Raw genomic sequence first — 26,792 nt, forward strand, 5'->3', positions numbered from 1 at the left:
TAACCAACCTGTATAGACAGAAGGCCATTCCTGTCACTTTTGACAGAATTTTGACAGATCATTCCTGTCGCCCCCACCTTGTCTTCTCCATCCCTCCCCCTTCCGCCTCCCTCCTTACCCGTCTGGGGCCTTCCTTCGGCTCTAGATTCTCCAGAGGCGGCCCCATAGAAAGTCCAGGGAATCATGCTGTTTCTCACGACTTTCTGCCTATTTACAGTTGGTTTTATTTTGTACACTTGTAAACAACGCCTTGGGACGCCGGGCCCAAGACGGCAAACCTCCACAGCAGCGGTTTACCCGTCTACGAATCTTTCGAACCGGAAGGCACACATGTAGCGGGATTTTAAACGAAGACAACAGCCGGACAGCAGATGATGCCCCATCTCTTAAAGGGCAAAGGGGATACTGGATTTAAATGCAATCCCAGTTTTTAACTAACCAGGAGAGGTTTGGGGCGGTAAATTTTCTGAAAATTTTCTTTTCTCAGAAATTTGCTAGTGCGAATGGCTTGAGCGGGTTCTTCCTTATACAGTACTGTATTCAAGTGCCTTTCCAGGTCTTTGGAGGTTAAATCCATTCCAAAGGCATCCAGTCTAAGGGTACATACATTCAAACCCACCAGATTGCTTCCTTTTTCTTTCCCACCTCAGCCAAAACTGCCCACTTGGCCAAAAATTTGGAGTATGTTTACTCCCCTCACCTCAAAACAAAGGAGGAGGTCTCAAGCGTTTTGTAGCCCTAAGATTCGTGGTGGAAAATGGCGGGGGAGGGGGGAACTGGGACGCTGACACAAGGTTTTGCCTTCAGGGCAATATCCTGAAACAGTCTGAGCCACGCTTTTGTAAATTGTCAACCACTGAGGGCAGAAAACAAACATTATAGATCACCCATGATTAGAAGAGAGAAATCCTCGAGGGCTGATTGTGTGCAATTGTCACAGCAGGATTGTCTCTCGCAAGATCTTGCAAAATCTGCTTGCTCTTTTTTGGGGCATTAGGTTTCAAGGTTGAAGTACAGGATTCCTCAGAAAGTATGCTTTCACAAAAACTAAAGTCTTCTAGAATAACCTTGCTCTACAACGTTGATGCACGTTTGGCTCTAATGACGAGTCATCCATAACGTCTGTTTCTGCTTTTGACCCGTCTGCTTTTAACGGATCGATTTCGGCTTTCTCCCCCACCCCAATCTCTCTCCCCCCCCGGCCTTTTTCTTTAGCTTTCGACAAGATCGGGGGCTACCACAACTTAGAAGACGCCTACATGAAGGCGGTCCCATCGAAAACCATCCCCAATGCCTCTTGCCACTTGCCGAGGCTGGACGCCATGCACCTTTTCCGGGATCCCATCTCTGGGGACCTGCCTTGGACCGGGATGACTTTGGGCCTCTCGGTGTTGGCCACGTGGTACTGGTGCACAGACCAGGTGAGGAAAAAGCCACAACACTCTCCTCTCCCTGCGGGGCTAAAGCACAACTGCAGGCAATGGGACCCCTCGCTGACGCTTTCTCTCTCTCTCTCTCTCTCTCTCTCTCTCTCTCGTTCTTTAAAAATATCCCAAACGCTAGAAGGGTGCCTCTTAAGGGGTCAAGGATCCTTATGGCTCATGGGTCCCTGAGGTTTCCGTTTCGAATCCGACCACTGGTTTACCTTGCTCTTTAGGTGTTTGGTCTGCGATAATTTAGAGAGAGGGATGCCGAGGGGCGTCTTCATATCTTCCGGTGCCCTCTGGCTTTCGTGGAATGGGGAGAGGGCCTGGCCGGCTGCTCTCGGCGGACCCCCTCTCCCCCCTTGGGGCGAACGGCCAGGCTGCGAGTTCTTAGGAGAGGCGAAGGTTTTGCTCTGCCAATACGCCTGGCCAGTTGGGCCCGGGGGCAGTTTTTTGACCCTGGTTCCGTCCCGGGGGTATTTGCTGTCTTCGGGGCCTTTCCCCGGCTGGCTTCCGCTTCGGCCTCTCTGGCCGGACCCTTGCACCCGGGTTCCGTAGCAGAACAGTGGCGAGCCCTGGTTGGAGGGAGGGGGGGGAGAAAAACAGTGATCAAAACCATTTGCACCCTTTTGTGTGTTGATCGGTTGAGTCCCCATCTCTGTGTCCTCCGTGTTCACACGGCTTTGGGATAGATCCCTGCCCCAGGGAGCTTACAGTCCAGGATTCAGCATGGCGTGGAGGACAGGGAAGGCAATGGAGATTGGGAGACTGGGGGAGAAAGTGGGCAGAGAATATATCTTAATTTCTGTGACATGGACTACTAAACTGTCCCATAGCAGCTTCGAGACTGATAGATTTTGTCCGGTGTCAGCTTTCATAGTCATCGGCCCCCAATGAAACCTGTTTGACTTAAAGGCACCATAGGGCTCCTGACCACGAGGCAGCCGTGATTCCTGGACAGACAGACAGATGGCTCGAAGCAGTGTTTGGGGCCCCAGATGGTTCTGGACTGCAACTCCCAGGCGCCTTTGGGAGTTGTAGTCCAGGAACATCTGGGGACCCAAGCTTGAGAACCACTGCCTTAAAACAGTCCTTTCTGGGGCATGATCAGAAATGTGCCTTTCCTTCCTTGGTTGGTTTTGCTGCACCGGATGGCAGACTTAACAAGGGTACTTTTCTGGAAAATCTAAGCTGCTTCTGCTTTGTTTTTGTGGGTATATATAAATATATACAGTGGTGCCTCGCATAGCGAGGTTAATCCGTTCCGGATTAACCTTCGCTATGCTGAAGCATCGCTGAACGGGGCAGGGATTTCCATTGGAACGCATTAAACATCGTTTAATGCGTTCCAAATGGGCCAAATACTCACCGTTCAGCGAAGCTTCAGGATGGCCGGCAGCCATTTTCGCGCCCTCGCCTCGCTTAACGAGGGCGCGAAAACGCTGCGCGCGGCCATTTTGGGCCATTTCCCGGCTTCCGGCAGCCATTTTGGCCGCCGAACAGCTGATCGGCGGGTTCGTTTTGCGAAGATCGGTAAGCGAAACGCTTACCGGTCTTCGCAAAGCGAAATTTTCCCCATTTAAAAAACGTTGTGCGATCGCATTAGCGATCCGAAAAAACGGATCGCTATGCGATTTCATCGTTATACGGTGCGCTCGTTAAGCGAGGCACCACTGTATAATTATTCCACCAGGAAGGCTAAATTCTGAGTTTCTCCTCTGCTCTGCAGGCTCAGAATGCCTTTTCTATCTGGGGGGGGGTGTCGGAGTTATAAGTCACGGTTGTCCACCAGAGAAGGCTGTTGGAACGGAGGGGCTCTTAGAGAACCCCGGCTCATCTCACGGGAAGTGGGAGATGATGAATCAGTCCGTGAATGAATAGTCTTGATCCCCTGCTGCACCGCTTCGCCCTGCCCCCCCCCCCCGGAGGTTCGTGTGAAAACCTTTGAGCCCAAGAAGGCTTTTCCGTTTGTTGAAACAACACAGCAAAATAGCAAATATTTAGACAGCAGTGCAGAGTGGCTTGAGCACCACACCTGATCCACAAATAGGACGCGAAACAGAGAGAGCTTGGAAAAAGTCTGGGTATTGACTGCTAGCCGTTTTTCTGCTCCTTGGAACGGCTAGTAATAGAGGTGCGAGTCTTATCCTGCTCTCTCTCGCTCTCTCTCTCTCTCTCTCTCTCTCTCTCTCTCTCTGTGTTTTTACAGGCACATGCTTTTTCCACTGGCCCTCAACACCTTGTGAAATCATCCAAGCTCTTCCTTGAATGTTCAGTTTTGCATTCTAAAGGAAAGAAAGAAACCAAATTGTAGTGCTAATGCTCTTGTTTACAGAGATACTAAAAAAAATATCTGCAGCCCACATTCTATTTGGTTGTGGTTGTTTTTTTGTGTGTGTCAAGAAGATGGCAACTCGTACCCAGTCCCTGCTTAAGTCTGCAAAGCATCCTCTACTAGACTTGAATTCCCCACATCTCCCAGTCAGCCTAGTTACTGGCCGCGCTGGCTGGCCTGTTCTCCTGCCCCACTCCATCCTGTATGCAGGGCATATAAAAAAGGGCTTCCCTCACTCAAAGCAAAGGCCAGTCTGGGTCAGCCGGTGGCTTGCTGCATCGGGAACCGGACGCTTCGTGGGCAACCCAGAAGCCCTTTGCTGTCAAGGCTAAGAAGCATCCGCAGACTTCTCCTCTTCCGGGGATGTCTTTGAGGGCCTGCCGATGCCCTCAGAGTGTGTCTGGACATGGTGGTCAGGGGTAGCGGGTAGAGTCTTGATTGCAGTGCTGCAGTTTAACCCCTGTGCCACTTCTCCAAATGGGTGAGCCATGCAGTTGACTGCAGGAATGCCAATCGGTATTGGCTCCCAGCCTTTTCCTGGCTCCTCCTGCAGCGCTAAAGGATTTTGGGGAGAGGAAGTGGCCCCGAATGGGCCACTTTCGTCTCCTGTGCCATCGAGGCGATGCCTGGGGAGTCAGGCTGTGCTTAAGCAGCTCCTGCGGGCCCGCGTTCTAAACAGGGTGCCTATGCATGCACAGAACAGCCCGAGCTTTGCAGACTACAACTCCCAGTATCCCCCAGCCCTCAGGTTTCTGGGAGTTGTAGTCTTAGAAAGTAATTGTTCCAAGGTCTCATCAGAAAAAAAGGCGATAAAACTCGACTCAAAGTTTTGTAGCCAGATGGGTTTTTTAAAAAAAAAAAAACTCAAGCCTTCTCCATCTCGTTCCTACTCTCGGTCACTGTCAAAATCCTCCTGCACAGGTCATCGTCCAGCGGTCCCTGTCGGCGAAGAACCTCAGCCATGCCAAGGCGGGCTCCATCCTAGCCAGCTATCTGAAGATGCTGCCCATGGTTCTCATCATTATGCCGGGGATGATCAGCCGCATCTTATATCCGGGTAAGATCTCGCCAAGATTCCTGAGTGGAGAAATGTCGGACGGGCCAGATCCAAATTCTTTTGGAGTGCTTAAGAGGAGAGCTTAGATAAGTCAGTTTACCGGGGCTATAGCTCCCAGAATCTGCCACCCACCCGGCGTGGCCTGTGCCACGTACCCAGGGCCACGTGTTGCATGGTCTTGTACAGAACTGGCAATATCACTGAAATGGGACTTCTCAAGTGGTCGCCATCCGGATGGCAAGCCCGGCTGTGCAGAAAATGTTCTCAGAAATCCAGAGGGGGCATCTGGATCAGCCTGTTGCCCCAAAACACTGCAGGAGTCCTGTGACACCCTTAAAGACTGCCAGGTTTTATTAGGTGGAAGCTTTGGGGGACCGAAGGGCAATCCACTCCTCCGAAGAAGCGAGCTGCCGTGCACAACAGCAGAACGCCGACTCCCACTTGGTAGCCTTTCAGGTGTCACAAGACTCCGTGTCGGTCTGGAGTCCAGAAAGGAAGGCGTTTTGTTTTCCATGCATTAGGCTGGGAGAAAAGCGACGGACTGTGGTGTGAATCTCCATCCGCCGTGCTGGGCCACAGACTTACGAGGCCAGTTTGATCGGTTTGTGGTCCCGCATGAAAGGGAAGGCGTTGGGCTTGGCCGGGCGTCGGAGAGGCGATTTTAAAGAGGCCTCTGCGCTCTCCCGAGCCCGAGGGCTGCTTGGCGGAGGCATCTCAATCAGCTTTTTTCGTTCAGCTCCTTGCCAGCCTCCCAGAAACCAGTTTGGCCCAGTAAATGAGGACATGCTGGTTCAGGGGCTGGACGCTGCTGTGTCAGGACTTCAAAGGCAGCAGCTGCCGGCATGCCCAGTCTTGCCAACGTCAGCTGGCCCCCGGGCGGGCAGCGATGGGGACTCAGGAAGATGCTGTGAGCAGCTGAAATGGCCAAGGAAAGCTGAGGATTGTGGCCGGCTGCTGTTTTTCCCCTTCTGCTCTCTCTCCCTATATTGTCTGCAAACCTTGCAAATCTTCCTTTCTTAAGGGCACAGCCCACGGGGGCAGTACCTGGGCGAGAGCCGCTCATTAAAAGGCCTGGGAGCTGAGCCGAAGAGTCTAGACAGAGGGCCCCTTCTGCCAGAAGGAAGCCACGCGTCCAGCATGGCACGAGGCTGCTCCCAGACTCTGGAACTCCCTGCCACTGGAGGCCAGGCTGGCTCCATCTTGGCGGTCTTTCCCTGAGTCACCGGCTGCCTGGGTCGGGTGTTTTTAATGGATTGGTGGCGCCTTTGCTGCTTTGAATGTGTTTTTTGGTGTTCGTTTTCTTTTAGCATGGTATTGGTTTGTTTGTTTTTTTTTTGGTTAATATTTGTATAATTACTATTTTGAGCTTTTAAAATATTGTCTTTTGATGATGTAAGCTGCCTTGGGTCCTTTTTAAGGAGGAAAGAGCGGGGCAAAAATAAAAATAATAAATAAACTCAGGATTTTGCAGCAATCCGTAGGAGATTTGGTGGGGGGGAGGCAGAATTAAAAGCAGTTTGTTGTGCAGCGTATAAATAGAGAGACAGTGGAGTGGAGTGGTTAAAGATTGAAGGCTTTAGAGGTCAAGCGTTCTGGTGAGGAAGAATTGACTCATGTTTCCAAAACATTCTATTTTTTTTAGGGAAAAAATTAGGGAAAAAACTTTTTTTCCGGGAATAAAATGGAAATTTCTGGAAATGTTACATCTCTGTGCTACCCTGAGTTTTTAGAAGGAAAGGTGGGAAAGTAATGCAAAATACAAAAATATTGCCATATTTGTGGCTTCAAGGGCTGGTGTGTTGTTGGTTAGCAAAACACGGGGGATTGATTAGGCAGGGTTGTGTTGTGTCTGTCTGCATCATACTCAAAACGTCAGATATTTGGCTTGACTTCATGTCCTTGATAATTACTTCTTACGCCCATGGAAGCTTTTCCTATTTTTCTAAACTCAGGGTGCCCCACCATGCACGGTTCAAATACATTTGGGAGGTGCTGCTCTCGAGCTGATATTCTCTGTTGAAAACAGAACTCTGGGCAGTTCACTTTTTTGAGGATGGTAATTCCCTGAATCCAACGGCCAAGGCAGAGAAACCGTCATCATAAAAAAGTTACCTGTTGCAAGTTCTGGTTGAAAAGGCCCTTTCATAGACCCGACTTTGGCTAATACGAAGTGTAATGCTCATTGCATATTTGATTATCATAGAATCTTAGAATCATGGAGTTGGAAGGGCCCCCCAAAGGTCATTGAGTCTGACCCCCTGCTCGAGGCAGGAATCCAAATCAAAACAGGTCTGACAGATGGGTGTCTTATTTCCTTCCCCCCCAAATGCCTCCAGCGTTGGAGCGCTCAACACCTCCCCTTGAGGTCATGGGTTCCACTGTCGTACTGCTCTAACAGTTAAGAAGTTTTTCCTGATATATTCAGCTGAAATCTGGCTTCCTGCGGCTTGAGCCCATTATTACGTGTCTTGCTCTCTGGGATGACTGAGAACAGATCCTGCACCTCCTCTAATAGGACCACCTTTCGAGTCTTTGAAAAGTCCTGTCCTGTCTCCTTTCAGTCTTCTTTTCTCCCGGCTATTATCACCTGGGCTGCTGATTCCCAGTGATTGTTCTTAAATGACCCTTGACCCGCCGGTGTGTTTTTGTGCCGTATGACTGTTTGGCAAAGGTGTCATGCCACAGCCCAGCTCTGTTCTGTGGGGCCTTTGCCCCAGTTTTTCAAAGAGGACCAACCCTGCGCGGCGTTTGCTTTGCGGCCGCTGGACCGGCTGCAGTGTTTTGGAGAAACCAAACAAGACCAGCCGCAAAAGCCTGCCCCACTGAGCTCTCCATGCAGATCCCCTTGGGCCCGTCTGACGGGGCAGACTCAGTAAATCTCGGGCGGGAAGGGAAGGCGAGCCAGCCGAGGAGGCACCCCGACACGTGCGGGGACCAGCCCTTCTGAAATCCTCAAACCTCGGGAGAGTGGGAGAGGCATGGACAGGACGGCAGGAGTTGCCTTACACAAGGGGTGACGTAAACCCAGGCCCCCACAGAGACACGTCACCCCAAGTGCCGTGAAATCGAAGGAACAGAATTTAATAACAATCAGCTGCACTTTGGAGAAATTAAACGTCAGAGGTTAAATCCAGTTGAGCCGGGGTGTGTGTGTGTGTGTGTGTGTGGGTGGGTGGGTGGGTGGGGACTACTACGACTCCCACCATCCCCAGCCAGCTTAGCCAGTGGAGACAGGGGACCTCCAGGGTGTGTGTGTGTGCCAGGTTGGGGAAGGTTTTCTTTTCTCATCCCAAGCCTGCCAGAGATCACTGAAGCAATGAAAGCCCAGGCTTTGAAGGGAAGGGCTCCTCTGGTCACCTGTGGCGAACAAGAAACCGCCTTCCAAGTGACCAGCAAAGTATTTCTAACTTTGTAACTACAACCATACAAAAACACAGGGGAGGGAGAGAGGGGTATGTTGTTCTTTCAGTCTGCCCTGTCAAAAATAATAATAATAATAATAAAAAAAAAAACACAACCAACCTCCAACGCATTAAGTCAGTCTGTACAGACAGACTGCTCTCATTTTTGTGGGCTGGGAAAGTTTTGAATGTGCTGATTTGCGAGCCTGGACTGATCTGCTACCCTGGAATCCTTTTGTTATATTTATCTCTGCCTTTATCTGAAGGGTGCCCGGGTTCAGGCGTGGCGCGGGCCACCCATCCGCCTGCCAGTCATTACCCCACAACCCACACTGGGGCGATGAATATATTCGGACAGGGAGGAGTCATTTGGAGAGAAGAATACGAGTCACGTGACACCTGCAATCGTCACCGTCGTATCACCTCTGGATCCACCCTAAGTCCTCATCCTCAGTTGCTGGAGAACCCTTTCAATATTTTTATAGACCAATAAAGAAAAAAGATTAAGCACAGAAGGATACAACAGATCACCCTACCTGTGGAGCATTGCTCGGACAGGTATTGTAGCCGTCGGGCAAGGCGTGCCGGTGATGGCCCCTTCCCAAAACTCGCCTCGCGTCCTCCCCGCCGTCGCCTTCCCGCCTCTTCTGCCGGGCCTCCTCCAGGGCCAAGCCGAGCGTGGGTTGCGGGCTGCCGAGGGGGCTTACGAAGGTCCCTCGGCTCATGTGGGGCTCGCTCAGCTTGCGTTGAAGGTGAGACCAGGGGGGAAGGCTGCCCGTCCCTCCGTTGACGAGGAAGTCCGAATTGGTCCTCCTCAGAAGCCCCGGGTGGGATCTCACCTCGAAGCACTCCTCTGAGACAGAAGAGGCGTCCGAGTGCCGGTGGCTGCGCTCGGCGGAGCTTCCGGAGCAGCTGTCTTGGTCGCTGACGGTCACGTAGTCCTCCTCTTCCTCGTCCTCTCCAGCTGCACCCCCTTGCACCCCGTTCACCGGGGTCACCTGAGACACAGCCGCCTGTCTGCTCAGCGTGCGCGAGTTCCCCGTCCCTGAAACTGGCTGGCTTCCTTCAGGGCTCACGTCGGCGTTTGCTCCGTCAGCCCCAGAGGGCTGGGCCGGGGTCACATCCTGCAGGGCACCTCCTTCCTCGGTCTGTGCGGTTTTCATGGAGATAAAGTCCGTCACAGGGACTGTCCGCGGTTTCGGGATTGGGGGAGCCACGCCGTGGTCCGTCCGGTCTTCCGGTTGTGCGTCGTGCGGCTGCTTTGAGGGTTGACCGTTGCTGGCCACAGTGGCGAAGCCGCCTCCATTGGCAGGGTGTCCGCAGGTCTGTTTGACAGGGTGGGCGACGAGGTTTGGAGAGGTCTCCTGGTTTGGGACTACTTTGGGGCAGGGCTTCTCCAGCTGGTGGGGAGAGGGGGTCAGGTTAGTGGGGCGGCCGTTGCTTCTCCTCCCTTCTTGCGCCTTCTGTTTGAGCTTCTGCCTGTGCTGAGCGCTGGCCTGCGAGACGTCGCACACCTTGATGCGATTCATTTGCGAGGGCTGGATGATCTTGACCTTCGGGTCGATGATGTTGATATACCCCAACACCTCGCTCCCGGGTTCCGGGTCGGGCTCGACCCAAGTGGGCAGGTAATCGAACATGTTGGCTTTCTCCAAGTTCAAGAGCCCCGGGTGGATCGGCGGCGCCGTCTCCGCTAGACCGCTCGGCCGCTCAGCGACATGGCCCTCCGGGCCGGCCTTGCCCTTGACCGCCGCCTTTGGCAGCTGGGTGGCTTTCTGCTCGCTGCCCTCTTTGCTGTGGACGATCTGCTCCACGCTCTTGGCCTTGACCAGGGCGTACTTGGGGTTCACCATCCTCTTCATGACGGCTTGGTCTTGGTTGACGGGCGCCAGCGAGGGCAGAATCAGCGGTTCTGGTTCCGGCTCTTCGTCCATGGGGACGGAGCTCAGGCTGACCCCCCGAGACATGAGGTACAGCTCCTGGAACTGCTTGTCAAAGGCCTCGACCACCTGGCCCGAGAGGACCGTGATGACGTTGCGGTCCGTTCTGGCTGCCGACCAGGTGAAGCTGGAAGAGGGAACAACACAGGGATTACTTGGGGGGGGGAGTTGCGGGCAGCAAGAAGGGGCAAAGGGAGGCCGGACGACGGCCACACGCATGGTTTGGGCAGGGCCCCCTCTCCTCTGGCTGCTGGCTCACACTCCCCCACCCAGATTTAAAACCTGCCTCTTCTCTGCTGCTTAAAATAAATCACTGGGTTGAAACACAAGCAAAATGGAAGATCTAGCGAAGCCTGCAACAGCCCTGAAGGATTCAAGAGCATCCTGCCAATCAAGAAAGAAGAACTGCATGCAGATTCCTGCATTGGCTGGATTAATGTCTGCTACGGAAGTAATGCCAGCTTTTGAGTCACACAGAACTCTTTAGCAACTGGGAGTGTGTGTGTGTGTTTGTGTGTGTGTGTGAAAACCACTCATTCTCTGCTTCTCCAAGGCTAAGAAGACACACCTACCTGTAGGACCCGCACGTGGCTTTGTCGCCATCAACAAACATGAACTTCTGTGTTAAGGCGCCCTTGAACCTTGTGGCCGAGCGGGTGAAAAACTCCGTCCCTCCGGTCGTGCGCACGCGGAGATTCTGCAAGGATGGAGCAAAGAGACAGAGGATCTGAACAGACGGCGTCTCCAGGACCAAAGGGGGAGGGAAGCGACAGATGGAAAGAGGATGGTTCTGTTGCCGATACTTCGGGCGCACTTTCGGTCCCCAGATGTTCTTGGACTACAACTCCCGGAAGCCTTCACCCCTTGCTGTGCCAGCCAGGATTTCTGGGAGTTGCAGTCCAGGAACATTTGGGGAGCCAAGGTTGGGAACGCCTGCTTTGGACTGTCTACGACAGGGACAAAACAGCTGCCCCCCTTCTCATATCTTTGGAACTACAGCTCCCAATAGTCCCAGTCTTCATGCCCAGTGATCGAGGACGATGGCAAGTGTAGTCCAAAACTCAGAAAGCTACCGGGTTGCCTGTTCTTGATCAAGGGCCGTCCAGTTGCTCATTTGCCTCGGCTTTAAGTTTTTTTTCTTTTTCTTTTGCTATGCTGCTTTTATTTGTTTGGGTTTCTTTTGCTGATCGGAAACCCATGACTGGATGTTTTCCAACATTTCCTCTGTTTCTCAAACATACCAAAAATGTTTTGACTAGGGAAAATAAAATACCAAACACAAATGGAAGAGACTCCGCCAGACAGTCTGATGAAGACAGACGGGGCCGCAGAATTTTAACTGGTCCAGAAAAACCCATGGAGAGGCAGTTAGGAAAGAAGAGAAGGGACACAGAAGGGAGTATTATGGGACAGAGCACACCAAACTAACTGGAACAATGAATAGTTTATCCTTTTATTGCAAGTTTTGTTTGTAAATAAACTTAGTGTTGCCCATCAATTTCTTTTCTGTTTTGCTGGTATACTGAGATACATACGTTTGGCTCCAGCTTTTTCTAAAGCGGCCTGAGAGAGAATGCCATCATGCCACGGAGGCGGCAAGAGAAGTGCAGAAAACAATATTCTCTCTCTCTCTCTCTTTTTCCTTCCCGGAAGTGCAATCTGCAAAACTCACTTTGGGGTGTCATTATCCCCTTTTCCTGATACAGCAGCACTGAGCGAGCGGTTTCATTAAAACCAGATCTTTCTCGGAGTCTGGAAGAACCTGTTTCTTTCTTTCTCTCTCCAATTGTCTGGCCATTGTTTCCCTTTCGGGGGGGGCACCCTGTTTTCTTCTATTAAGGATCACCGAAAAGGGAGGTCTAGTTTCTCGGCATCAGTTTCAGGAGCGATAGGATCAGAGCCAGCGAATCTCACTCCTGGCTCACCAGCAAATACATCCATGCCATTTGCCTTAAAAGACACAAACACGCACAACAGTGCAGAAACCTCCCGGGAATAATTTGGTGGAGACCCCTGGCTTTTGGCGTAGACCCGCAAACCTTCCCTGTGGGACATGTGCCTGGAGGGGTGTTATGGAGTAAAGAAAATGTAAAAGGATGGAGAGAATGGATGGAAGGAGCAAGCTATCTTGGTGAATGGGGGAAGACTCAACTAAAGCAGTGGTCCGCAACCTTGGACCTCCAGATGCTCTTGGATTTCCACTCCCAGAAATCCTGGCCGGCAGAGGTGGTGGTGAGGGCTTCTGGGAGTTGTAGTCCAAGAACATCTGGAGGCCTAAGGTTGGGGACCACTGAACTAAAGAACAGGTTATTTGCTTTCCTCTAAGGCAGTGGTTCCCAACCTTGGGGTAATCCAGATGTTCCTGGACTACAACTCCCAGGGATCCTGGACAGCACAGCTAATGGCGAAGGCTTATGAGAGGTGTAGTCCAAGAACATCTGGATCACCCAAGGTTGGGAACTGCAGCTCTGGTGATACCTCCAACGGCTTTCTGATGATGGCTCTCTCTTCTGTCCCTTCTGCCACATCTGGGGGCTTTCCCCACAGCTTTCCAAGCCCCACAAGATGCTTTGGGAGGCCTCCCCGAGCAAACCTGGCTTAGATTTATATCCAGTCCTCAACAGCCGAGGGACTTGTCAGCCGAGGCACCCGTTGCCAGAACAGGCTTTTGGGGACCCGCCCAAGGCTGGAGGCAGGAATCGTGGGGAGAGGCGAAGGCGCTCTAATGCCAGCTTTTCCTGTCTTGCTCGTCCTTAGACGTGTTTCCCAGACAAATTCTATGTTTCCACTTCCAAACAGCCCATGTAATTTTACCCGCCCTGGGCTTGAGGAGGGTGATGGATTTATGGATTGTACAGAGGCTGCTGCAGCCCTTCAGAACATGACGTTTTATAGTGGCTGGAGGGGTAACTGCAAAACTGTGAATGTGGAGAACTCGCCTTAATTGTTCTTTCCATACTCAAGACTCCTTAAAACCCTGATAGATTTTTGTTTTTTGTTTTTGCTGAAAGCGATGTTTTGAACAGGAGTGGCTGAAAGACAGGAGATAACATTGTTCGAAATAGATATGTTTTCTTCTCCTTCCACTCTGAGATAAAGACATGAATACCGTTGCCGAAAGCTGTCCTCAGCCGGCAGCAAAGTTTGAAAAGTGGCTGCACCTTCCAGAAGGAAACCTAAAGCCGAGCATTACGGGCCCAGGATTGTCAAACTTTGGCTCCCAGATTTTCTGGTTCTGCAATTCCCAAGAATCCTGGGCAGCCCAGCCAATGGTGAAAAGGCGTCTGGGATTTGCAGTCCAAAAACCTCTGGGGACTCCAGTTTGAGAACTACTGTCCTAGACAGTCAGTCACGAAGGAAAAGCCTTTGTAAATTTGGGCTCAGCTGCATAAATTTAAGACTCAACTAGCATTTTGAACTAAGGCTGATAGCAAACGGGAAGCCGCACAGATGGCTCAAGGGCAGGCAAGATGGCATCTCCATAAAACACAGCCACGTTTTGCACTTGATGTAGCTTCCAGATGTTTTCTTCAAGGGCAGCCCCGTGTAAAGCACATTACAGTAGTCTAGAGGCAGCGAGGGCATGAAGCGCCGTGGCCAAATCTTGGAAGGCTGGCACACCCAGCAAAACCTTTGGGACAGCCCCACCAGTAAAATTCCTCTCTCTCTCTCTCTCTCTCTCTCTCTCTCTCTCCTCCATGCACCAGTCCTTTCTCAACGGATAAATCATCACCGTTGACTTAAGTGCTGTCACGGCCGCCGTCTGCCCGTTAATGGGTTTGGTGTGGCCTGTTGTGATGGCTCCTCTTTTGTCTAGGTGGATTAGCCTAAGGTGTGACTGACGGCAAAGGGAGGGCATCTCGTTTCGTTTACGAAGGACGGTCTCTCTCTCTCTCTCTCCCAACCCAGTTCATTTTGGTGCCAAATGCCCATTGGACGACATGTCCACCGCTTGAGGGGGGGAGAGCCTGGCCCCGTGGGGAGATTTTTCTGGGTTGCTCGTCAATCTGTGGCCACCCCTGGACGGGAACTCAGAGAAAGCTAACCGGGGCGCCAACGCCCGGCTGAGCCAGGGAAGAAAAGCACACCCACCCACCGGCGTCATCCGCTGCAGCATAGCTTCCTCCTCCACTAAGTCAAATGTGTTTGTTTAATCTGGACATAGGAAGAAAAACAGACGGAAACATGAAAGATGGGTTGACCAGCCCAAGCATTAAGAGCATGTAAGGCAACCTCCTTTTTTCTTTCTTTCTTTCTTCCTTTCTTTTTCTTTTTTTGCAAAGGGCTGAATCATCCGACAAACGCTCCCCGAGTGCTGAGCCCACAGAGACTGCCTTTTCCCCCAAGCTGGCAGCTTGCGCTTTTTGCACAGGCCTGTCAGAACTTGCCCCAGTCATCACTGAGGGCTGGCGGCTTGGGTTTCCTTCCACTTTTAACAGGCAAAGAACTCAGGACATGAAGCCTAGATAGAAGCCCGCCAAGTGCAGCGCTGCCAGATCGGATCAAAAATCCGTCTCGGTTGGCATCCTGGGGTCAAATTATGCATGACAGATTCCATGCAATTAGCCGCTGGAATGGCCTTAGCATTTTAAAAGGCGCTTCCGGCCAGCCTCTTCACCAGCACAGGCCTGCTTCCCAACAAAGCGTGTGATTAGCTCCCGATAACCAATCAGAAAGCAAAACAGGCTGATTTGATCAGGCCATGGTAATAGTTGGGAATGCCTTCTTCAAATTACGGGCTTCCTGTAATGTGTAATTTGACCCTGGTTCCCTTGGTGGCCGGCCGCTGCAGAGAATGTGATAGGATACATGCTTTGGGTTTGGGAGGCTGATACTCGATCCCCAGTATCACCAGGCAAGGTTTGACACCTGCCTGAAACCCCAGGAAGCTATTGATGCCAGCCTGAGTTCGAAATACTAAGCTAGGTGGACCCAGGACGTGGTTACAGCAAGTAGCCGGCCACCAATCTCTCCCCTGAGTCTTACCCACTATACGACAGAGAGATGCATAAATAAGTTTTCTCTGCCAGATTTCCTCTAAACACGGTCCCCGTTACATATCCAGGGCTCTGTCCGTTCACAAGGGGAAATTCTCACTTCTGCAACAGAGCTTGAATAAAAAACTTTTTGGGGTGCTTTATTATTTCCCCCCCCCCCCAGAATGCGTCTTGGCCAGGAAGGCCCCGTACAGCATTTGTGAATTGCAGTCTCCCAAAGTAATTTTTATCAAGCTTTAATCTGAAGAACTGCACGGGTTTCGACTGCAAAATAAAAAGCAGTGGGATGGGCCTTTTGAAAAGAAGGCTTCTTTCCTTCCTGCCGGCTGAGGCTGGGCCAGAGGTCGGACGGTTTGCGAGCTGAAGGTTAAAGTACAATTGCAGGCTTAAAAATGAAACCGAGGCTCGCTTTCGCCTTTGGCCTGTCGTTATGTCAAACCTAACGAGGGTTAGGCTGAAGTGTAAGGCTCTGACGCTGATGGGGGCCCCTCCTTCGCCTCTCCTCTGGTGGCCAACGGCTAGCTGTGCTCCGTTCAAGCTTCCCTCCTCCTCTGCCTCCGTTTGCCTCGTCTGCAAAATGGGGACAGTAATTCTGGGCCTCTGGGCTGAAAAGAGCTCAGTGAAATGGCAAAGCAACATTTCTGGTTGGGTTTGTGGCTGCCGGATTAGAACCCTGAACTCTGCATTTTGCAGGTGGCGAAAAACGCGCTCCCCACCTCCGTCTGTACAATTTGCATAAATTATTTCAGATATGTTAATGGCAGGGCAGGGCAGGGAGGCACATGAGACGCTGATGTCTAATTGGTGGCTGCTGAGCATCTAATTTGAGGCTCCTGCCTGACTCTTAAGGTTTTGCGAGGCATGGATCCTATAGCGTCACATTCTTGAGGACTAGAAGCATGCGGCTGTGTTTTTGTTTTAAAATGAACATTGAGGTGCTGAGTGCACTGAATGCAGGGCTACAGTGCAGGTATTTAGGGCGCATCTGGTGGCATATGAAAAACTGATTAGCCTACCTTCCAAAGCTGTTACAAGGTTTGATTGGATAATATATCCAAAGTTCTTAATAAAGGATAAGCATGAATTCTGAGCATCTGGCCGGAGCTGATGCTTCAGATCCTGCCTTGGCACAAGCCCTGGACTTTCCTATCTTGCTACACGGAGGTAGTAAGCCCTACCGTCTTCTTGCAAGATGGACGCCACAGAATTTAGGGAAAAGTTGTGATCCATGCAAAGCTAGACGTTTGAGGCTCCTTTGTGTGCAGGATGCGACCTGGAAGAGACCAGGAGGGTCTCTCTCTCGGGGACCACCGGCCCCTTTTCTCCCGCTTTTTTCTTTTCATTTCCCACAAACGCAACGCGTGTCTCTTTGAGAGAGCAATGCGAGCTTTACCTTGAGGTGGCCGGTGTGCATTTGGGCCCGTTCGCACATCTGGAGGAAATATTTCAGATGGGACTCGTCCACAATGATGTAGATGGCCACTTTCCGCTTGAAGCCGGCTTCCAAGAGATCCTTGAAAATGTCCACGTCCGTAAACATGTCCATGACCACGGCGATCACCTGTGGAAGGAGAGGATCCGGCCGTTAGTTGTGGAAGTTCGAATCCGGCGGGTGTCGGACGATGCCGCATGACAGAATTACATGTATATCCTACCCTATTTCATGCGGTGAGTTCAAGGCCGGCCTGTTCTTTATACTTTATTGTCACGACAAACATATTGAGTGGGTCACGTTAAGAGGGCAAACAGCCCGAGGTGGTCCCATGAGTTTTCTTGGCTGAGGGAGGACTCGAACCCAGACCTCCCTAAGTCTAATGCTCTAACCACTGGCTGTCCATAAATGAAACTGCGGAGGCTCTGAATATAACCCACTTTTCTTCCTAAGCGCTCAGGGCCTGGGTAAGGTGGGCTTCCCTCTGATTTTCGGCTTTTCTTATCAGTCCTAATGATTTGTTTGAAAAATGACCGAAAGTAAGGCCAGGAGTGTTTAAGGGAATTTACTTCTCTGTGGCCAGTTAACGACAACCGGCTACTGAAAGATAAAAGTAACGAGAAACAGAAAACCAGTTCCTTTTTTTAAAAAAGCGCTCAACGCTCTGCGTGCTACATGCCCCATGCTGTTACGAAAGCATTTCCAGTAAATCTGCAAAGTATTTGAATATACACGAATTGTGTTTGGCATGCCTTTGTGTATGTATGTGTGTGAGTGAGTGTGAGTGTGTAACGTGATGGTAATTAGGTGTTTCTCCTGGAACTTTGTAGTAAGAGATAGCCTGCTCTTGTACAAAGAGGCTCTGTTGAGTTATAAGCACAGAAGTACCCCCCTGAGCAGACCAAGAGCTGAGCTGGGGGGTGCCGTTCATTCTTGTCCCTTCCTTCTTCCATGAAGCTCAAGGTACCTGATGCTCTTCCTCCCCCCCCCCCCGGTTTGATCCGCTCAACAACCCTGTAAAGTAGGCTAGTCGGGAAGGGCAAGAGGATGGATTTAGTGCTCGGCCTCTGCTCGGGCTGGTTCCTGGCCTGATTTCCTGATTTGCGGCGTGGCGCTCCTCTGCGGGAGGCGCCCTAATTGGGCTTGGAGCGCTCACACCTTTATGGCTTCGGCTCCTCACGTCTGCCCTTTCGGAAGCGTCCCATCGCCCTGATTAGACCCCGTCCGGAGCCTTTGATTCCGAGGTATCAAAGGTGCTGCATCGGCAGTTCGTTTATTAATTCTAGCCTTGCCGCCTCTCCGTGGGAGGGGAGGGGCGAGGCTGACCTACCTTTGGACAGATTGGGAAACTGAGGCATGCAAGCAAAGTGGCTTGTGTACACTGTCACGCCGAGCAGCTAAACACAGACGCCCGTCGTGAACGGTGCCAAGCCATTTGCCTCCCGGGGGGGGGGCATCGCAGCCCTTTAATCAGTCTGATTGTCATTAACAATAATTGAGGGCCTCCGTTTTGTCCTAAAGCTACCCAATGCACCACCCTAAAGATGTAACCAAGGTTGTCATCGGAGGTGTGCCATGGAGAAGAAGCCAGGTCAGTTCCCGGAGGTGATGGCCAGCTGCTGGCTACTTATACGACCACCAAGCGCTGTTGGGGGGGGGGGTAAGACACCCAGATGCTGTCTGCACACATCTAGGTGACCGTTGTGGGCAAGACAAAGCTGTGCAGCCTTTGATTTGATCAGGGCTGGCTTTTCTTGTCGCTTAAAAAATGTCTTCCTGCCCACCTCGCCTGCAATTCTTTTCCTGCCTCCCTCTTTAAAGTCATCTTCATCATCATCTCGTATATCCCCCCCAACACCCCTGCAAGGCAGAGCCAGCCGATTACAAGGGGCCACTCCTTTGATTTAAATTTCTGAATCTATATCTCATCATCATCATCTTGAGAGATAAAAGCCATGCACAATATCATATTCCAGAAAAGGAAGGCAGTAATAACACCACAAAGTGAAAACAACTGCTTAACACAATTTAATAGGCACACCCACAAATAACATCGCTGAGAATTACGTGCAGCCCCAGCCTAGTGAGCGAGACCCTTCCTCTGCAGCTGGTCTCTTGCCCAAAGCCCACCTGATTTTTTTTAAAAAGATGAATTTTTGCCTATTGGTAAAAAGGAGGGCAAGCGGGAAGGGGCTAGTCTAGCTTCCCTTGGCAGGGAGTTCCACAGGCTCAGAGTAGCCACCAAGAAAGACGACTCGGGATCTCAAGCTGCCTCTCGTTCTAGTCCTGGCTCAAACCACTACACACGCCTAGATCTCTTTAGGTTTCAAAGGGCTGTTGGCTGGCTTTTAATGGGAAGGAAATGCTATGTATGTTTTTTTAAAAAAAAGAAGCAATTAATGATCAAATGTCTTCGGGTGGTTAGAAACAAGTTTTCGATGCTAATAAGAAGAGGGGGAGCTTGGCGGACCACCACCGGCCAGTGGGCCAAAGGACTGGCGTGGATCTCACAAGGACAGAAGCTCTGTGCTGTTTCCTTAATATAGATTTTAAGAAATGCTTTCCTACGAATGGATCTCATCCCTCGGAGTAGCCGAAACCGGTCTCTCCCGGGAGCAGATTCCAGCTCTCTCTTGCTTTCCCCCTCTTCCTTGTGTCCTCGCAAACCGGGCTGGGCACTCAGAGTATGCCGTCGGTCTGCATTTTTGGCTGGATTTGCTGTTTAGAAACAACGGAGCGCAGCTTTGCCTTAGATTCCTTCCAGGTCGTTTATGGGACATTTCGAAGAAGGAAGGAAAGGCAGAATGGTTCTCAACTTCCATTTCTTTCTTTCTTTCTTTCTTTCTTTCTTTCTTTCTTTCTTTCTTTCTTTCTTTCTTTCTTTCTTTCTTTCTTTCTTTCTTTCTTTCTTTCTTTCTTCCTTCCTTCCTTCCTTCCTTCCTTCCTTCCTTCCTTCCTTCCTTCGCCAAATCTGGGTCCCAAGGAAAAACGAGCACGTGAATTCTCCTCCTCTTTTCCCACAAGCTTCAAAGAGGTTTTTATTGCTGTGCATTGAAAAACAGACAATCAGATGGGAGAGATTACGGGCGGGAAAACCACAGATAGGAGCCAAATAAATGTCTCGTGGTTCTGCTTGTTTTCTTGGCCTTTTCCTTTCATCTCAGACCACACCACGCAAGGGTGCGCATGCACACCTGGCACCCTGTAATTACAGAACCATGATGTGCAAATTTATTTATTTCTCTTTGAGGGAGGCTGGAAGAAAACGAATTGATGATGCCAGAGAAAGAGAGAGAGAGGAACACAAACACACTGGAAGTCGAGAAGCCAAGCATCTGCCGGGATGCTGGCTTATTCGATGATTAAGCAGGAGTCCAGGATTTGTGCTTTTCAAACTCCTTTAGCTAATGAGAACTTCAAAGGCTGGGCTGGGCAGCGCCTTCCCATTTGTTTCTCATTTGGGGGTGTGGTGGTCAGATCCACTATGAGCAGCTGTGCTGGCTAGGGGATTATGGGTACTATAGTCGGGAAGGGGGGGGAAGAGAGAGAGAAAGAGTCCGGTTTCTCATTTCTGCTTAGAAACCGGTTCAGTGTCGGAAAAGCTGTCTAGTCCGGCATGTTGTTTCCTGCGTTCAGCCCCCAGATGTTGGGGGTGATGGGAGCTGTAGTCCGACACCTTGAGGGGGACATCAAGGCGGGAAAAGCCACCGGGCTGTTGGTTCTCTTCCTCGTCCTTTAGGGTTGCCAATGGGCACCTGTAAGATTGAGTGCGGCTTTCTCTACAGGGCTATTCAATCGGCTGGGGGTGTCGCTTTTCTCTGGCCTCTCCCCTCCTTCCCCCCCCAAATGTTACTAGGGTGAATCCTTTGAGCAGGGTTGTAATTAACGGGGGGGGCTTTGTCCCAGGGGCCCCCAAATTTAGAGGGGCCTGGCACCGAAATCGAGCAATGCATGTCAGGAAAATAAAAACTGCGAGACCTCCCTATTGCTTGCCCTTCTTCCTCTCCCCGAACGTATACACTTTTTGGGGGGGGCTTGGAGACATCCAATTTCTCCTCTGGGGACTGAGTTGATGGCCAAACCCCAAGGAGAAATGGGGGTGGGGGGAACCTTCGGTGCCCTTTCTGGCAGGCGGCACCCCCACGGCTCATTCCGGCTTTTGGTCCCACCGGACTCATGGCTCGTGCTGAACAGAGCTTCTCCCGGGCAGGCAGGCAGAGCCGGAGATGAGCGGCTTCAAGGATGCTCCCTCGGGAAGAACTTTGCCCTGCTGCACGTCGGTCGGTCGGTCGGTCGTGGGGGTGTGCTTGCTCCTTTATGGTTCTTAGCTCAGCGGGGAGCTTGCGGCATCCGGCTGCGTCCAAGGTTCATCATCTCCCACATGGCGGGACTGTGTAGAATCCGCCCGAGAGGGGCAGAGCGTGGTTTCCGTGGAAGGAAGTGATCCGAGAATCTGGCTGGTGGAGTAGGCCTGGCCGACTGAGGATGAATGTGTGGTCTTGGCCCGTGACGGGATGAGTCGGTGGGTCGTCAGGGAGCATCACACCTCGCCCGAGGGGGAAAGGTGACATCGGGAACCTGTAGGCACCCGGTTTCAGAGTTCCCCATCCATGCTGGCTGAGCGTTTTGGGAGAGGCAGTCCAACAGAGCCACCTTTCCTTCCTTAAGGAAAGGTTTAGGGACCTGATTCTTCCTAGCCTGGCTGGAAAACTCTACCCACCCTTTGTATTCATGCTTGCTTTCTGGCCTTTTATTTGGAAGGCAAATGGGCTTTTTTTCAGACTCATCTCCCGGAGGTTTCCTGCAGGTGAAACTCAAAATGTCTGCCCAATGCAGGCAAACAAGAACCTCTTTTACCTATTTGATACACGAGGTGAGCTTCAGGCTCCTCCGAACCAGGAGCACAACCTGCAATGGTCTCACCAGACTCGGTGACGTGACCAAGGTCACCCGACCAGTCGCTGGCGGAGTCCGGATGCGTGGAGAACCAACAGCCGGCCATTCGGAGCCCGGATTTTTCTAACCTAGCAATGGGCAGGTGGTCCATTCCACTTTTTAACGAGACAGAACAAGGAGGATATTGAAGGGCCCGAGTGCAACCCTAGAATTAATCACAGGCAACTTGTCCCAAACCGGCTGCTGGCGCCTGGGTCTCATTACGTTGCCCTCTTATTAGTAATATTATCCCATGCAGCTATTTAAATGTCCAGCGTAATCTGACAGTGGGTTGCGCAAACAAACGATAGAAATATGTTTCTTTCTAAGTTGACTTGAGCTCACATTTTGAACCGCTCGTAGCCCGGTCTGGCGTGAGCTGTTTCCCAGCCATCGCACAGTGTAGGGGAGATTCTGACCCAGCTGGGCCCTTTCAAAGGCACGGATCCTTGCTTGCCATCTCGACCGCACCCTCCGTTGGTTGCTTCCAAAAGCGAGCACAAGAGGTCCGTGGAAGTTCGTACTGCACAGTATCTGGAATTCCTTACGAAGATCACGCTGCAAGATTTAATTCGCGAGAGCCCCCTTTGTCTAAAGCAGGGCTTGAAAAGGAGGCCTGGACCCTCCTGCTCCTTTCCCCCCACTGTATGGTGCTCTGAGATATACTGCTCCTCAGCGTGGAGGTTCTGTTGTTAATCACGAGCTTTAGCAGCTGACCGACGGGCTCCTGTGGCTCATTTCTGTAAGCAGAGAAATCAGCTTTCTTCAGCTTGAATGTTTTCTAAAATGCATTGGACATCAAACTCTTAAAAACAGACTGGGGAGGTGGAATCCAGGTTGTTCATATTTTCAGTTCTAAGATGATGATGGCATGCAGGTATGAATCCGCTTTTGGTGCTGCTTGTGTGTCTGCTCCTTTAAACCCTTGATGGTTGCTTACACGGGTTGCCATTTCCTTCGTACCGAGCGGGGGGAGAAAATCTCCCCGGGTCCATTGTGACACCAGCTTTTGAAATGTCACCAAAATAGGTTTTGTTCTAACCGGGCCTGCGACCCATCCGCCGTAAGGTCTTCCGAAAAGCATCCGCGAGAGACGTCCCTCTGCCTTTTCACGCTCCCTGTTTTCAATCAAGAGCGATGAACGGATGGCGCAAGAGGAGGGAGCCGGGAGCCGAGGACGGATTCTGCTTTCGAAGTATGGGATCACCTGTAAAGCCGGCGATGCAGGAACCATTCGTCGGTGGCTCTTCCCCATCAGAACCCCGGCCTGGCTGTAATGGTTATTTATGATTTACGCAGGCTTTTAATGAGTGGCTTTTATCCTGCTTGTTGTTTCGCCAGCCTGAGAAGTAGGTCGTGACTTGGTCCCATTTTACAGATGGGGAAACTCAGATTGCTGAAGCTGCCCTCAAGCCACTGAACCACACAGATGTGTTTTTTTTTCTGCACCAGCTGCCTGCCAACGCTCTGAACGCTTGACCTGCTTGCCTCGACACATTTTTCTGAATGAAGCGGACAGGGTTGATTTTGAGCCATCTTCTTAAAATACGCTCTGACTGGCTGGAGAGAGAAAGAGAGACTTTTCTGCATGGCGGCGGCGTTGTTTAAATTTCAGCCACTTTTCCAACCTGGGCATGTTATCTCCACTCCAACCAGCCAGGAGGAGTGAAGCGACAAAGAAGAGGGTACCACGGTGCGCGTGAAGAGTGCCTTTCAGAAATGGAACAGGGACGGTTCTTGGGTACAGACAAGCGATTTGTGTTTTTAAAACGGAGAATCAGATTTTGTTGCTTCGCCTGCTGCCAGGAGACTCTGGGTGGAAACTCACCATGCCACAACGCTCCCTAAGAGGCATGGAAGAAGCCTTTTCCTTCCCCTTACATCCCAAAGACAATATGATTTTTAAGACGAGGTCCCTTCCCCCTTCATCCTCTCTTCTCTGCCTCCGTTTCTGACACCATTTTGTCGAGTGACACGGTGTGAAGACCTGGAGGGCCTGCCTGGGCTCTCACGTCCCTTGAAAAACCAACAAGGGCCGCCGTAATTCAAATTCAGGACTTGATAGCTCAGAACCACAGCAACAGCCAAAAAATGTGTTTTGCCACAGTATGGATAATACTGGGATATTTTCTCACGATCGCTCAAGTTTTGCCACTGAACCTTCGCACGCATGTGCCATTGTGGTGGATTCAGATCATACTCGGCCACCTTACGAGTAAGCGTGACCCCAAAAGCACTGAACCCGGAATGGAAGGGCCGTCGAGGAGAGGAAGGATGATGTTACATGGCATCTTTGGGGCTGTCTGACTTGACTTTGGGACACATCGGTGTATGTAGAAACTGGGGAAATCGCGAATGCCTGTAAGGCAAGACGGGGGGGGGGGGAGAGTGGAGGCTGCTTCTCCTCTCTCTGCCCTTCCTTCGTGTCTCAAAGCCCGTGGCCATCAGTGGCCACTACCAGTAGCCAAGAAGAATATAACACAACGGGTGCAGGAGGAGCATAAGAGGCTACCTGGGCAGACCGGGTGTGTGTATGTCTGTTTTCTTTCCTAGCCTAGCCCTATTTGGCTGTTCTGCAATCAGTATCTTTTCCTAGCCCTATCTGGAGATTCTGCCTCATTTCCCCGGTCGTCTCCCCTCCCAGCACTAACCAGGCCTGACCCTGCTCAGCTTACAAAACCAGACAAGATCGGCATGTTCGGGGATGGTGTAGCAGCATATTGTAACGTAACACACACACACACACATATCATAAGAATTCACTTTCCACCTGGGGCTCCTATCACAGTGAACTGGCAGCTGTTCTAAGCAGCCAGCCAACACACCGTCCGGCCAACCGACTCTCCCTGATCACTCGGGGAGGCAGGATCCGTGCAGAAGAGCTTACCTGCTGCTGAGTAGGAGACCAGCCATAAATAGGCAAGCGGTGAGCTCATCCCGGAGGAGACTAGACTTGTCTATGCCTCCTCCTCCGGGCAAAAGAGAAGATAGTGGGTTGATCCCGAGGTTGCCTATAGGATCATCCACCCACCCTTCTCCTCCCTTCCCTTCCCATAAAAAAATGGCCCAGATCACGACACCTTCTCTCACCTTCTGAGCCTGGCAGATCATCTTGCGGACCACCTCTTTGATGTGAGGCTGGTAGTCCATGGGGGGCTGCATGTAGACGGTGGCCCGGGTCACCCCGCGGTAGGCGATGGTCTCCGGCCAGCCCAAGTCCAGTTGAGGGATAGACCGGTCCGACTTCTCCGGCCAGTACGCCAACGAAGGCGCCGGTTCCTGTTCGCTGTTTTGGCTCTGGCGATCCACATCTTCGTCCCCCCGGGGAAAATACTCCGAGCCCGGGTCGTACGTTTCCAGGGAGTCCAAGATTTTCTTGAGCTCCGGCTCGGAAAGGAAGTCGCGGATGTTCTCCTTCTTGAGGACTTCGTAGAAAGCGTCCGGGCCTTTGGACACCAGGGCTTCCAAGGCCAGCCTCTGCTCTTCGCTGTAGAAAAACTCCGGCTTAGATTCGCTGGACCGCCAGTTCACGTGGCTGTTGTCCAGACACTGCACCTGGGAGAGGGCCATGCTTCCCGGCGTCCGTCAACAAAGAATAAATAAAGCAAGTGGACTATTTTAAAAAAATAAGTTAGGGTCAGGTTTCTCTGAGTGGGTCAATTCGCGGCTGGAAAAAAACCTTCTTTCTCAAGTCCCTGTGAATGGTTTCCCCTTTCCCCAGTTTTCCCCAAAAGGGACTTGACCCTTTGAGGTCTTTCAGTGACGAATCCGATCCTTCTGTTGGTTCATCATCTCATCTCAGTTGGATGAAAAGCACCGGGTGGGGGGGGAGAGATTTGTCCAGTCTTCTCTCAAACCCCAAACTCTTGAAAAATGGCTAAAAAACAAGACACAACCACCGTCAAAACACCCTCGCCCTCCGTTTCAGCTATGTCGAAATCCTGTTTTTCTTCCGTCCTTTCCCACAACAAGCTTCTGTGTTCTTCACCTCTTTTCCTTTCCTTTCCAATTCCCCATGTGAACACTTGACAAAGAAGGTGACGAAACTCCTCCGGCATAAAGTAAATAGCAGCTGCCGGGGCAGAGTTCTCTTGGCTGTTCAGCCGGGATCTGACCCTCTCTTGTCTTGGATCCACAAGTTCTCTGGACAGGAGAGGAAAGGAGGGCAGGTCTGAAGGCTTCCCCGGCTGCCTCTCGGGAGGGTCTGTCTCTGGTGGGCCTTCTGGCTCTGGGCTTCCGCTCTGGAGGGCTGTTGCCGGCCGGCCAGCTGGAGCCCGGCAGGTTCTCCGCCTGGAATGAACTCATCCGGTTGCAAGCCGGGGAAAGAGGCGCATGAACAGGAGAAGGACCTGAGTAATCCACTGCTCCTCCCGGCCCGACCTGCCGTCACACGCCCTCGGCCCGCCTTCCCGGGCTCCTTGTTGCTGCTTGTCCCATTAACCCCTTCGCTGAGCCACACACCGGCTGTTTCATGCTGGTTCCCCGGGGAAGGCAGGAAGCGCATGATTCACCCAGCTGGGCATGGGAAGAAGGCGCTGTGTGCTCTCTTCCGCATCAGGCCAGGGAGGGAAAGGAGGAGGCAGGCAAGCTGGGAAGCCGGCTGTGGCTGAGGGTGATGATGACCACGTTCAACAAAGCGCCTGCCTGCCTGCAAGGTGGCCTTTGGCTTGGGAGTGGACCTCCAATACCTGTCTCCTTCTCTCCTGCGCTCCTCGTAGCCTTTTGAAGCAAGCGCAGGGCTGTTTGATGTGGGAAACCTCCCTTGGCCAAGGGGGTGTCTCTTGTGCTGATGTCTCTGGAGGCAGCCTCCCCCTTCTGTTCCAAAACGTTTGCTCCTTACCTGGGGTGGGGTTTTGAGGAGGAAAGTGCAAAGCAAGCCTGTCTTCTTTCTTCCCTGTCTCGGTCTGGAGCTGAGCCTTTTGCGGGCCATCCAGAGCGAAGCTTGCCGTTAAAAAGTTCCCTTTTCTCCACTACATTCCCCCGAAATGCCCCACGCGGCGCCTTCCGGGGTGCCCATCTGGATCCTCTTTTTCGTGGCGATTCCCATCGGCCTTTTTTTGGCTCGGCCTCAAGGCGATCAACGCCACTCTCGCGGGAACCTTGGCGTCCGCCAGAAGCAGAGGCTGCTGGTGTTGCAGGTTTTGGCTGCCAGAAATGGATCGATTTAGCACATTTTTACCCTCCTCCTTAAAAAGGGCCCAAGGCAGATTGTATCATGAAAAGGACCCATGTTTGAACGCTAAAAAACAATAAGTATACAAATATTTAAAA

At 51.7% G+C, this 26,792-nt stretch overlaps 2 protein-coding genes across 3 annotated transcripts in view; one reads left to right on the forward strand and one right to left on the reverse strand.

The window, feature by feature from the left end:
* Nucleotides 1-26,792, forward strand: part of SLC5A10 (solute carrier family 5 member 10) — a 54,643-nt gene that overhangs the window by 11,081 nt on the left and 16,770 nt on the right. For both annotated transcript variants that reach the window (XM_072982633.2, XM_078381343.1), the window contains exons 8-9: nucleotides 1,216-1,421; nucleotides 4,681-4,816. In XM_072982633.2, coding sequence (XP_072838734.2) covers nucleotides 1,216-1,421; nucleotides 4,681-4,816 — 342 coding nt within the window. The remainder of the gene's footprint in view (nucleotides 1-1,215; nucleotides 1,422-4,680; nucleotides 4,817-26,792) is intronic.
* Nucleotides 201-26,159, reverse strand: FAM83G (family with sequence similarity 83 member G). The gene is made up of 5 exons (XM_020814623.3): nucleotides 24,612-26,159; nucleotides 16,548-16,715; nucleotides 10,730-10,854; nucleotides 8,754-10,284; nucleotides 201-1,999 (listed from the first exon to the last, which is right to left on the reverse strand). The coding sequence occupies exons 1-5, from the start codon at nucleotides 25,089-25,091 to the stop codon at nucleotides 1,583-1,585; spliced, it is 2,721 nt and encodes a 906-aa protein (XP_020670282.3). The 5' UTR covers nucleotides 25,092-26,159; the 3' UTR covers nucleotides 201-1,582.

The sequence above is a fragment of the Pogona vitticeps genome, chromosome 13 (genome assembly GCF_051106095.1).
Source record: "Pogona vitticeps strain Pit_001003342236 chromosome 13, PviZW2.1, whole genome shotgun sequence".
Classification (NCBI taxonomy): Eukaryota; Metazoa; Chordata; class Lepidosauria; order Squamata; family Agamidae; genus Pogona; species Pogona vitticeps.

What these genes read in the sequence shown, in the direction of transcription:
- FAM83G (XM_020814623.3), bottom strand. Translation starts at nt 25,091, where the DNA reads ATGGCCCTCTCCCAGGTGCAGTGTCTGGACAACAGCCACGTGAACTGG. An exon ending in TGCACACCGGCCACCTCAAG is followed by an intron (nt 10,855 to 16,547) that starts GTAAAGCTCGCA and finishes CCATCCTTGCAG; the next exon opens with AATCTCCGCGTGCGCACGAC. An exon ending in GTCCGAGCAATGCTCCACAG is followed by an intron (nt 2,000 to 8,753) that starts GTAGGGTGATCT and finishes CCCTCCAACCAG; the next exon opens with GGCTCGCCACTGTTCTGCTA.